We start from the raw sequence: 13,414 nt of genomic DNA on the forward strand, positions 1-13,414 counted from the left end.
AGTACTGGTACCAGGCACAGTAGTGTGTGTGTATTGTCCTAGCTGCGTGGGAGGCTGAGACAGGAGGATCATTTGAGCCTGAGAGATGGAGGCCAGTTTGGGTGACACAGTAAGATTCTGTATCCGAAGAGAAAAGAAAGAAAGAAATTAGCAGCAGTAGTTACCTGTAGAGGCAATGATATGACCCAGGCAGTTTTCTCTTGCATGGTTTTTTATACTTCTGATTTTTGAGCTAAGAAATTAAAGTATAAGAAATAAATGAAAAAAGCTGATGTGTGTCACATGCCTATAATTCCAGCTACTTGGGAGATTGAGGTAGGAGAATTGCAAATTCAAGGCCACCTTGGGCAACTTAATGAGATCCTGTCTCAAAAAAAAAAAAAATTAAAAGCATGCCTGTAATTCTAGAAATTAGGAGGCTGAAGCAAGAGGATCATGAGTTCAAAGCCAGCTTGGAGCATGTAGCTCACCTTGTATCAAAAAATAAACAAAAACCAAAACTAAAAAAAAGAATTTTTAAAAGAAGTGGAGATGTGCTCCCTGGGGTTTTTTCTCTAGTACTGAAAAGAAGAAAAGAAAAAAAAGAACACCAACAAAAAAAGAGGTGTGCAAGCTCAGGGAGACAGGGAGGTCTGGAGAACTAGGTGCTCAACATCCCACCCTGATTGTTCAGGTAATTGCTGAGAGGGAAGAGGCCTCAAATCAGCAACAAGATTGGCTGCATCCTATGTCAAAAGCCCCTACTCTATCCTCCTGACTCTGCTTTTTTTTTGTTTTTCCTTTTGAGGTGCTGGGTTCCTTTCACATGCTAAGCAAGCATGAACACTATATAAGAACTACATCCCTACTTTTGAAAGCACTAGGAAACTTTCCACTATTTTTGAAAGCCCCACTGTCTCAACATTTGAAAGCACTAGGAAATTTTGCTTTTTTTCTTAAGAATCCCAGATGGAGCGGTCCAGGCGGGACATGCTTCCTAGCAAGGCCTCTGGAAGGCTTAGAGCTTGGACCCAGGGTCTAAGAACATAAGGATGCCCAGTTCAGGATTTGATCTTGGACAGTGGTACATTTGTCATGGACTTTGGAGGCTAATATTTGAGACTGGCCCTGGAGCCCAGGGTTAGGCTGAGTGTAAATTGGGGATTCTGGGAGCCATGGTGTAGAGGAGAGCAGAGCTTCAGAATCAGGGACGGGCAGGGCTGAGGTTCAGATGGTGCAAGATTGTGAATAAGCTTCTTCTGTGTCCTTTCTTCTCTTTATTAACTCAGTGGCAGAGTTTCAACCTCTCTCCACGGGGAAGCTCTAGCCTCCTTTTAAAAATTTTTTTGTACTGGGAATTGAACTCAGGACCTTGTACTTGCCAGGCAGGCACTTGTGCCGCTACGCTGTATCTCCAGCCCTATCCTCCTTTTAATGAACCATTCTCTTCCAGATTTGACCAAGAGTCTTTGCTCAGAGTGAGAGTTTGAGCCAGTATGATTGAATTCACTTCTTCCTTCTGGTGTAGGAAGAAGTGCCAAGGATCTGGGCAAGGTCAAAACAAGGACTTATGGCATCTTTCTTTTTTTTTTTTTTTTTTTTTTTTGGTTTTTCTCTGGTACCGGGAACTGAACTCACGACCTTGCGCTTGCCAGGCAGGCGCTTTGCCGCTGAGCTAAATCCCCAGCCCGGCATCTTTCTTGTTGTTTGTTTGTTTTCGAGACAGGGTTTCACTATGTAGTGCAGGCTGGCCTTGAACGCACGGCGATCATCTGCCTTAGCCGCCCGAGTTCTGGAATTACAGGCGTGTGCCAGCACACCTGGCTTGGGGCATCTTTTAACTGAGTGATTGCTTTTGTTTGCTGCACATTGTTTGATCTATATAGAATCCCACAACTCAGTGGATGACAGCCAGGGATGCAGAGGGCTTTAGAGAGCAGTGCCGCTCCTATAGTAAGAACCCATGTTAGTTCACTTCCATTTTTATTTTCTGTCCACAGATGGGGAAATTACTTCTAAGCCAATGGTGCTGTTCCTTGGACCATGGAGTGTCGGTAAATCCACCATGATAAACTACCTCCTTGGGTTGGAAAACACTCGCTACCAGCTCTATACAGGTAAGAGATGTTTTTGTGTGATTGTTAGTACTTGAGTTCCAGATGTAAAAGCACTATGAAAAATTAAAACATTAATATACTCTTCAATCTAGTAATGAGAACCATGTACAAGACACTGGCAGCTATACCAGTGTTCACAGCAGCATTATCCAGAATGGCCCCAAAGTGGAAACAACCCAGATGTCCATTAGTGGATGTACGGAACCCAAAATGTGGTCTGTCCCTACAGTGGGATGTTATTCAACCCTAGAAAAGAACGATACGTGCTACCTGAACGTTTCAGACACAGCTGACACATGCTACAACACGGATGAACCTTGAAGACATTATGCTAAGCGATACTTGCCAGACACAAAAAGATAATTATTGTGTGATTCCACTCATATGAGGTATCTACAGTGGGAAAATTCACAGAGGCAGACAATAGAGTAGAGGTTGCCAGGGGCTGGAGGAGGAGAGGGAAAGACAGTTACTGCTTCATGGGGACAGTTTCAGTTTGGGAAGATGAAAAAGTTGTGGAAATAGATGCCGGTGATAGTTGCATAGTAATGTGAATGTATTTAGTGCCACTGAACTGTACATTTAAAGATGTTCAGCATGATAAATTCCGTGTTATTATTTTACCACAATTTTTAAAAACCACTGATTTAGCAAACATATCCTGTCCTTAAGGCAAATCCCTCTGAGACACCATGTTTTTCCAATGTTACATTCTTTGTAGTAGTCTGTTTTGCAGAGGTTACTGATTTTGTATAATTTCACCCACGTGTAGGTGCTGAGCCCACCACCTCTGAGTTCACAGTCCTTATGCACGGCCCTAAGCTGAAAACCATTGAGGGTATTGTCATGGCTGCTGACAGTGCCAGGTCCTTCTCACCCCTGGAGAAGTTTGGCCAGAATTTCCTAGAGAAGCTCATTGGCATTGAAGTTCCCCACAAGCTTCTGGAGCGGGTCACTTTTGTGGATACACCTGGTATCATCGAGAACCGCAAGCAGCAAGAAAGAGGTAATTCAGTGCCCATTTCTGAACAGCAGTTTTTCTCTCTTACTGTTTGGACAGTAAGTGGTAGGTGAGCAGGGGAGAGGAGATGTGCCCAGTGTTGTCCAAGATCAGGAGATACATTCTTCACCTCCAAGCCCTTCTTGTCACTGAGGTGCCATTTGGGTGTCACAGTATCTTGTCCTCCTACCTCCCCAAGGATGATTTGATTTGGGGCCATTATTTTCCCAGTAGGAGAACCAGACTTCTTTGCAAGAACGCCTAGAGGTCCAAGCTGGGGCCAAGTTGTCTTTGGGAGGCCCAGTCTGTCCTGGGTAGTCAAAAGTCTGGACTAATTGGATCTCTGTATCTGACTTCTGGCTAAACTGAGTCTGGGCCTCTGAGGTTTGCTCTGTATTGCACCTGACCTTTAACTCTTTGTGTGCCCACTTTCTGCTTTGTCAGGTCTGCTTCAATCTAAACCTTGATCAGACTTGAGGACCCTGTTTGCCTTTAGGTGGCAGGGGAAAGCCACTTCGAGCTTGGCAGATATGAGAAAATGACATAAGCCACTGGGTACTGCCATGACACAAGGCTATCTGTGAATGTATTGGCAAGTCCTAGTAATGGCAGTCAGAAGAATATGTGACCAAATGGAAGATCTCAGTTTATAATTAAGACTTTCCCTTGAGTTATAACTCAAGTGACAAGACCTTGTCCTATTCGTTGTGATGTTATTATTAATAATTCTTATAGCAAAATAACTTTAATGTACCCCTACTATGCATTGGATAATTTTATGCATTATTGTTGGCCATTGTTCTACAAGATAGATATTCTTCATTGCGTTATTTTGTAAATAAGAAAATTCAAAAACTAAACAGTAAAAGGAATTAAAAATATATTGGACACTGTTATATGATTAGAGATTTAGTGAGGTGCATTTCTATTTTATCACCACATGGTAATCTATACACCAGTTTTAGTGTCATTGCTCTTGTTATTTTGTAGCCAAAGAGCTAGAGTTTAGGAGAGTTTAGTATTCGTCTAGCCAGTGGCAAAGCCCAGATTCTGTCTAGGTCTTGACACTGACCCACATTTCTTTACCCTAAATCAGATAATCCTCTCTCACTTTCTTCACATTTCTTGGCTTCTCTCTTATTATACCTTTGCCACTGCCCTAGATCTTTTAAGACAGTTGGAACATCTCTACTCTGAACAAGTATTTTGCTTCCCTGGAGACCTGGATTCCACTGTAGATTAAATCAAGAATCAAGCAGTTCTTGGTTGAAGGCTGATAAAAGGAAGGGAATATACAGTTCATTTTTCTACAGTATTTAGAATCCCAGAAAATCCCTGCTGCTGTGACTTCTTTCAGTCCATAGAATGGTTTGGTTCCAAAGGGACATCTGAGAGAGTTTGCATGAGGCCCACTTGGGTTGACCTCTTCCTTCTGTTTCCCCAAGGCTACCCCTTCAACGATGTGTGCCAGTGGTTCATCGACAGAGCTGACCTCATCTTTGTTGTCTTTGACCCTACCAAGCTGGATGTGGGTCTGGAGCTGGAGATGCTCTTCCGCCAGCTGAAGGGACGTGAGTCCCAGATAAGGATCATCCTAAACAAGGCCGACAACCTGGCCACACAAATGCTCATGCGTGTGTATGGAGCCCTCTTCTGGAGCTTGGCCCCTCTCATCAATGTCACAGAGCCCCCAAGGGTTTACGTCAGTTCCTTCTGGCCACAAGAGTATAAGCCTGACACCCACCGGGACCTGTTCCTCAAGGAAGAGATCTCTCTCCTGGAAGACCTAAATCAGGTGATCGAGAACAGACTGGAGAATAAGATTGCCTTCATCCGCCAGCATGCCATCCGGGTCCGCATTCATGCCCTGTTGGTTGATCGCTATCTGCAGACTTACAAAGACAAAATGACCTTCTTTAGTGATGGTGAACTAGTCTTTAAGGACATTGTGGAAGATCCTGATAAATTCTACATCTTCAAGACCATTCTGGCAAAGACCAATGTCAGCAAGTTTGACCTTCCCAACCGTGAGGCTTACAAGGACTTCTTTGGCATCAACCCCATTTCCAATTTCAAACTCCTCTCTCAGCAGTGCTCCTACATGGGAGGGTGCTTTCTGGAGAAGATCGAGCGGGCCATCACCCAGGAGCTCCCCAGCCTCCTGGGTAGCCTTGGGCTTGGGAAGAATCCAGGTGCTCTCAACTGTGACAAAACAGGGTGTGGTGAAACCCCAAAGAATCGCTACAGGAAGCACTAGATTGTGTGTAGCCATTCTTGGGTCCCCATTGGTGAATGAGCTTGTGTCCTAACTGTCTGAGAAGTCCTGGTTTAACCCTTTGAGCCACACTGGTGAAATCAGTAAGCGTTGGAGATTTGGCAGTTTGTTGAGGCTGGTAGTGGGGTAAGGTGCATGGGTCTAGGGAGGAGAGTGGAAACTGTGAATCACAATTTGCTTGTCTTGTTGCTGCAGTTAGGGAACCTGACTGAGATGAATCAGGCTCCACTTGCTTTTCCTGGGTCCTGTCTTAGAAGGACAGAGAGCAGCTAAATTCTAGTGTATACTAAATCAATGAGGGTCAAATAAGCTAAATGCGGCTGAAATTCCTTTTTCCGCTGTATGCTGGATGGATAATGAGGTGTATAGAGTTGTCAGGTCTGTTCTGGCTACTTCCATCCAGTCTTCTGTTTGTTCTCCATCCTTTCTTTTTTCCCTCCCAGGCTTGGGTTGACTTTCAACAATGGGAAATCTCTTGGGTCTGAATCTACCTGGGCTTTGAGCCTGTCCCAGGGTCCTCTTCCCTATTTCTTCAGGGGTTGGGGCAGTGGGTAGGGTACCAGAACACTAAGAGAGAACCAGAGTTCCCAGGTTAGGATGAAGATCTGTCTCCTTCAGTGCCATTTCTTTGATGTCTCACCTAAGGGAGCTCAGAGCCTTCCTTGGCCCAATGAGAGGGGACTGTATTCAGGTGATTCCCCTCTTGGAAATGACATAAATGAAGGTACTGAAAGGGCTCAGGGGGTTAATTGGTTTGCAGTGTGTCTTTGTCTATTGCATGTCTTGGAAAACTCAGATCCCAAAGGCACTGGGTTTCAGAGTGGTCAATGGAGACCCTGATTCTTATCCTTAGGGACTTCTCTGGGCAGCCAGCCTCTCCCAGATTTAGGAGGAGGTTGTTTCCACAAGTGCTCCATGGGAGCACTTGGCAGAGGAGCTGTTCCTTCTGGTTCCTGTTACTATGGCTTTTCCTTTCCTTTCTTCTCCATTCCCTGATGCACCAACACTTAAAACTAGGAGAACTTTCCTAGAATCAGAACTAATACCAGCCACTCAGCACTGGTGACAACCAAGCCTTAAAGTTCAGCTTCACCTGCACCTGTCGTGGGTAGTCACTGAACGCACCATAGGATGTCATAGCCGCAAACAACAGTGTGTGTGAATTGTGGGTATGTTTCCCAGGAGAGATTAGGGAGGTGATATACCCAAAGGCATGGAAAGAGCATTCATCTCGAGAATCCTGCAAGGCTGCGGGCACTGTAGGAGTGCACACACCAGCCCAGGGCTGCCTCCATGGGCTCCTTTCAGTACAGCCAGTGTCCCCTCTAGGGGGATAAACTTTCCTGGGGGCCTTAGTCACCAGGCATGGGTTGGATCCAGCAGCACCAGGAAGTCATCTGTACCAGAAGGAAGGTGAACAGGAAGGCTGAGCAAGAGTCTTCCAAAGACTGGGCAGTGTGAGTGGATTGGTGATCAGATGGGATCCTTGCAGAGAACTGCAGTTTAGGAGTTCATGTTTCTCAGAATTTTTAGCCATCCAGCCCCTGCTGCAAGAGGCTTTGTGAATGGCCTTCCATAAAACCTCCCCTGACCAGAACCTCCCACAAGAGAACCAAAGCCTCCAAAACCACCAAGTTATTCCTTCCAAGGAGCAAGTCAACTGGAAAATAAAAGCAAGTTCCATAAGGGGTGTCCACAGAACCTGGTAGCTGGGGCAGAGAAGCCACCACAATCTGACTTGGACTTTTTTCCCCATTAAAACAAGTAGCCAACCCGCTTGCCTCATTTCTCTATTACTTTGCCCTCTTGGGGGACCGTCCCTTTTTCCTTTGAGCTCCTCATGCCCATCTGCTGCTTTTGGTGTACCTGTTTTTTCTCAGTGCAGTCAGGGAAATAAAAAATGCAGAACTGCATGGGCCTTGTCATAGCTGTCAGTGTCACCATTGCTTTGGGGAAATGGGTGGAACAAGTCTAATAAACTCATGAAATATTGTACTTTGGGGGGCTCTACCTTCTCAGTATTTCCCCTCTCTGGATTTTTCTTTCCTGTCTTCCTTTTCTTGTTCCTCTCTCACTCTCCATTCCGTTCCTCTTCTCATGCTTTGTTTTGACCTTCCTCTATTGCCCACAGGCCTGTTAATCACTCAGCACAAGTTCTAAGTGCCTGTTCTTTGCTGAGGTTTGTGGAGATAGATTACAAGGAGGGTTCTTTTTAGGAATAGGGGCTGGGAGTTGTGGGAAACTTAGGATACGGAGATTCCCCGAAGTGGGTATCTGTATTTGTGCCAGAACAGTGGCTGACCCTTTCCAGTGTTCTTTTGATTCTGATTTCATCAGGGAGAATGTCTCAATAAAGCTCCAATCTTTCTTTAACATTTGTCCTCCCTGATTGTCTCCAGCAAAGGGGAATCTCTTATCTTCTGTTGTATCTAGTACAGTGTGCTCATTTTCACATTTCTTGGAGATAGGCTGGACATTTATAAATTGCTTGCCCTTGTTTTGGATGCTTTTGGTACCTTATTTTGGTAACTTCTTCCAGCCTCTAGCCTTCCTGGTGTTGAACATGGTTTAACTCCCCAGCTGACCATAAGCCAAGATCTACAGTTGTGAAATGTGAAACCTAACTGACTACTGTCTCCTCAGCACCTCAAATCATCATCCTCTCTGACATTCAGGGAAACAACCCTTTGAACAGGGCCACTGGAAATTTATTCCTCATAGAGGTGGCTCGGGTAGTGACACCATTGGGTCCACTCTCTACACCATGCAATGGCCTCATGATCCCCACAGCCCTGGTGGAAGAGCCCTCAGCTCTGCCGAAATGGTGAGGATGGGTGCCTCCCTCAGCTGCTCCACAAAATGACTGCCCCTGCCTCCTGTCTGCACGTCTTTAGAGAAACCTGAAAGCACTCTTGATTCCCTGGGCCAGCACCTTTCCACCAGGTTTTACTGTTTCTGGTATTCCGGTTAGAACAGGGCTCCTTTAATTCTAAATTTTTCCCTCCAGGATATGCCAAGAGGTTTTACACTCTTGCTTGAAAACTGGGAATGAAAGGGAAAGAACTGAGCCCTGCTCAGGAGGTGGGAGGTTAGAGATAGCCAAAATAGAAAACCAGGGCCTAGAAACCCAGGCTACCACCCATGCAGTAGCCAGAGAGGATGCCAGATTTCATGGCTATGGTTGACATCTGTGGGTTTTTTCAATTTGGGAAGAGCTGATTTTAGGGTTGGGTGTGTGGGCTCATGTTCTCCTTTGCTGGTGTCCTGATCAGGGTGATTTTGCAACCTACAGACCTCGGGCAACTGAGCAACCTGATCTATTAAGGCTATTTCTCACCGATTCCATCTTGATCCCTTTTCTTACCTATTCTGGGAGAAACACACAGCTTTTCCCTGGAAGACAGAAGGCAGGCAAGCAAGGTCAGATCCTGCTTCAAAATTGTGCTATTTCATAAGCTTCATACCCCATCACCTTTAGGTTAAGCCTATCATTATAGGAATAAAGAAACAAATAGAAAAATGGGAAAGCAAAACCTGAGAGCATTCCGAACATAGCAAGGTCATGTTAGGAATATGAATGAAAAATGTCTTTAAGGGTATGTGTATATGTAAGTTGAGCATTATATATAGTGAGGGATGTGCAAAAACATTACAGTGCAGGAAGTCTATGTGTGTGGGGAAATAGATGTGGGTGAGATTTTGTGGCTAAATGATGCTCAAGCACCCAGAACAGTGCCTGACACATAAGATTCTTCATCTGTGTTGCTGGAATGGATGAATGGGCTCTTGAGAGGTAAATATTGTGGCTGTGTGTTTTGTGTTGTGTGCAAATGGCCCCTGACACAGACATATGTCTGGGGTGGGTAAATGAAGGAGTAATTGCACTGAGTATATGAGAGCAGATCACAGATTAAGCGAGTGTGTACATGGGCAGATGTGTGTTGGGGGTAGATCTTGGATGTCCAACACGGGAATCAGTCACGGGAGGACAAGCTGCTAGACTCTGGTTTGGCAAATGTGTTTTATTCCAGATAACTGAAGTGAAAGGGCCTTAGCAAATGCACAAATACTGGTAGCATTTCATGCGAATTCCACCTTCTGTGACATTGATGTGAGGCTCAAGTTTTTTCCAGCCCAAGGAAAACTTATTTCTTCTCAGAAGGCCATAAAGGCAATAAGGAAGAGACATTAGTGTCTCAGTCACTTTTCTTGTTACTGGGACCTAAAACTCAGCACCCACAATTTAAAGGAGAGATTTATTTGGGCTCACGGTTTTAGAGGTTTCAGTTCGCAGCTGGCTGGTGCCATGGCAGAAGTAGCCTGGTGGAAGAGTGTGCAGTGCAGGAAGGCTGCTTCCATCATGGTGGCCAAGAAGCAGAGCTGGAAGCACAGTTCCCGTTCACACCCTAGTGACCAACCTCTGCCAAACAGACCCCAGCTCCTAACCGCAAGTCAGGGGAGCTATTGTGTAGCCATAATCCAATCATCTTCCAAACACGTGGGCTATTTAAGACTTAAACCATACCAATTAGAAAAATAAAATAGAATAAAAACATGAAGTCTGTAGGAAAGGTGTATTTGAAAGGTTGTGCCAACTTTGTGTGTGTGTGTGTGTGTAGTACTGGAGATTGAACTCAAGACCTTCACACGGAGCTACATCCCCAACCCTTTTTATTTTAAAACAAGGTCTCACAAAGCTGCTAAATTGCCTAGGCTGGGTTCAAACATGTGATCCTCCTGCCTCAGCCTCCCACAGTGCTGCGATTATGGGTGTGTGCCACTACAGCCCAGTGCCAACTTCTTATCCTCAGGATAAACTACCATGGAAAAAGGAGCATTTCCTGGATCTCTTTGCACAGCAGAACATATTCTCCACCTCCCCCACGTCCATAGGCAAGGGAATGGAGCATCTTCTTAGTGTCGGGAACTGTGCTTTAGACCTATAGGCATTATCATTCTTACAGTTTACAATGACGCACTAAGCATAAGAGCTCTGCACTAGGCACTATGCTGAGTATTTTATGTGCATTGTTTCACTGAATCCTTACAATAACCCCAGCATAATTAAGAGCATAGACCTAGAGTTGTATTGCATGGGATTGATCCTAGGCTTTCCTACTTGCTACAGGGTGGCCTTAGGCAAATGACTAAACTGTGTTTCAGTTTCTTCATTAATAAAATGGAGATACTGACCATCCCTCTCTCATGGGGTGGCGGCAGCAATTAAATGGCTGGGTACATGGAATGTGCTTGAAATAGTACACAGCCCACAGAATGTACTCAGTAGCTGTCAGCCGTTATTACTATTACTACTCATTTTACTGATGAGACTGATGGCCAAAGTGGCTCAAAGGATGGCACATAGCAGTGAGGGGCCAGGATTCTGTAATGCTTGGCTCCCCCTGTGGGTCAAGCTAAGTCACTTGCTCACTCCAGCCTTTCCCCCTTTCTCAAAAACTGGCAAAGATTCAGAACTGACTGATTTTTAAAATGGTCATTTAGCACCTAGAAGCTTGTTAGTGACAAAATTTAAAATTTCATTAGAAAATTTATTGAGGATTGTTTTTTGAACAGATCCTTATAATAATAGGGGCTGGGGATTTAGCTCAGTGGCACAGTGCCTGCCTGGCAAGCGCAAGGTCGTGAGTTCGATTCCCGATACCAGAAAAAAACAACAACAAAAAAACCCAGATACTTATAATAATCGTAATTCCATTTCACCTTTGACCTTTTCCATTATCTTGTAAAGTAGATGTGGGCTGGTATATTTATTATCCCTAAATCAAACTGATCATGAGGAAACTGCACCTCCAGAGAGTTCTGGAGCGTTCTCCCTGAGCTCACTTGGCTAATATATGACAAACCGAATCAAAAGGCCAATTTGCTACTTATCCCAATATTCTTTCTACTATATACTATCACACTAATTTGTGCTAAACTGGAAGTGTAAACAAAGCTGTGCACAATATATTTATCTCACATACTAAGAGAAGCGATTATAAATTTGTGAAGGGTAAAAAAATAGTGATTTTCTCCAAATGTCTGTATTTATCCCACAATTTCAAAAGATTCAAACTTCTGCATATTTATTAAGGCATAGTTTCTGTCCTAGAGGGAAGTAATCATTTAGTAAGAGATTCAAGGCACAAGAAGGGGAATAACCAGGGAAGTCCAAAGGGATGAAGTGACATTTTCCAAGTCATAAATTGGAATACACGGTCTGGCATAGGATTTCCTTTATCCTTTTCTGTTTGATATTAGTGGGTATTGAACCCAAGGTCTTGCACATGCTAGATAAGCACTCTACCACTGAGCTACATCTCCAGCCCCCTCTTCTTTTTTTGAGATAGAGTCTTACTATGTTGCCCAAACTGTTCTTGAACTCCTGGACTCAAGTGATGCTCCTGCTTCAGCCTTCCCAGTGGGGAGACAAGATGCCTAGTCATTTATTTGAAGAGGATCATCATATAAACTGTTAACGCTAAGTAATGGGTTACCTCTTTTGAGAAGACTCAATTTACATAACATCAAGATTCTTCAGAGAATACTAGAACAAAGGAAGGAGTTGTCAAATTTGGGGAGGGAGTGGAATTTTAGCTAACTTTCAGGGAAGGGCAGGTGTGGCAGGCCAGAGATTAGGGAGGCAGATCTTGGGGAATATCCAGGATTGACACTCAGAGGTAAATCTCTGTCAGTGGTGGTGATTAGGTGGTAAGAGAGCAATCAAGGTGAGATGAGTTAGGGAAAGCTGGGCCTTAAATGAAAGCCCAGGGAATGCGGGCTTGAGGAGCTGCAAGTTCCTGAACAGAGGAAGTCACGAAGAAGGATAGAGATCCAGCGTTGCACTAGGGCCGACCAGGGAGGCCAGAGCTTGGGATCCAGGAGCTTGATGCCTGCCCCTAGGCATGCTGGGTGGAGGCCACCGGAATCCCTGTCTTCCCAAGTCTGCCCCACTCCAAACGGAGCCACAGAAAAGCCCAAGCAGAAGCCCACCCCATCCGCTTGGTCTTGCCTGGGTGCCCCTATTGGGCCCCACATCCCTAGTGACCCTAAAGAGACCTAATCTCTGTCCCCTCTCTGGTTCCCTGCGACATTTTGGGTCATTCCATCCTGGGGAGCCAGTTAACGTAACAGGTGATACTGTATTGCCTGCCCCTCAGGCCCTAAGAGGACACAGCTACTCGGAGCTCTGCCACCTCCCCTCCCACACGGGTCGGCTTCCGAGGGCAGCGGCAAGTTTGGTGACCGCACGGGCAACACAGCCGAGTGTTCACAGGGGCCAAGTTCGGCCATCCTTTCCGCATCCAAGGGAAAAAACGTGGTGGCTGCGGGGGCCTCATCCGCCTCCAGGGCATCTCCTCTCCTTAATGGAGACATTGAAGCTCGTAGCACAGCAATCCTGGACCGTGGTCCTGAAGGTAGGCAAAAAGGGTCTCTGAACCCCAGCTCCTTACACGCAAATGTGCTCTGAGGAAAGCTCATCACCTGACCCTCCAGACTGGGAAAGTCCTGGTAGCTGCCCAGCACTCACACATCCCGGGATCCACCACTGGCGGGCGCCGAGCAGGCCAGCCGCTGAGCTTCGCTCGCAGCGAGCAGGGTCAGAACGTCAGAGGGGCCTCCGCGCGTGCGTGTGGCCGTCGAGCTCGTCCCCACCTCCACTTTACCCCCGCCCCCCCCGGGTGCGCGCGCAGTCCGACTCGCGCAGGCGCAGACGCAGACGCGCGGCTCGGGTCCTTCCTGGACGCTACCCCTGGCGTGTCCTCTCGTAGGCGGTGCGTCAGCGCGGGGGCAGGACTGGGCTGCGGCCTGCGGCGTGAGTGGAAGGGTCCGGAGACCCCCTCACCCCCACCTCGCGTCAGTCCTGCTCCCGGGGCCCCGGGTCGAGCGGGACGCCTCTCGGCGCAGGCTGCGGGCTCACGCCCTGGGTGCCCTCAGGCCTTCGCTGACAGGCAGGAGCGTGCCGAGGCGGCGAGGCCGGGCCCAGAGGCCAGTACTGCCTCGCGTTGTCGTGCTCTCTCGAGACTCGGCCCGGCTCGTGGG

General features: G+C 46.4%; 1 protein-coding gene across 2 annotated transcripts in view; it reads left to right on the plus strand.

The window, feature by feature from the left end:
* Srl (sarcalumenin) overlaps window positions 1-9,942 on the plus strand; it is a 42,580-nt gene extending 32,638 nt beyond the window's left edge. For both annotated transcript variants that reach the window (XM_005391314.2, XM_005391315.2), the window contains 3 exons: window positions 1,980-2,096; window positions 2,869-3,102; window positions 4,542-9,942. In XM_005391314.2, coding sequence (XP_005391371.1) covers window positions 1,980-2,096; window positions 2,869-3,102; window positions 4,542-5,353 — 1,163 coding nt within the window. In that variant the 3' untranslated portion in view covers window positions 5,354-9,942. The remainder of the gene's footprint in view (window positions 1-1,979; window positions 2,097-2,868; window positions 3,103-4,541) is intronic.
* Window positions 9,943-13,414: the final 3,472 nt, after the last annotated feature.

The sequence above is a fragment of the Chinchilla lanigera genome, unplaced genomic scaffold (assembly GCF_000276665.1).
Source record: "Chinchilla lanigera isolate Chin_1 unplaced genomic scaffold, ChiLan1.0 scaffold00041, whole genome shotgun sequence".
NCBI lineage: Eukaryota > Metazoa > Chordata > Mammalia > Rodentia > Chinchillidae > Chinchilla > Chinchilla lanigera.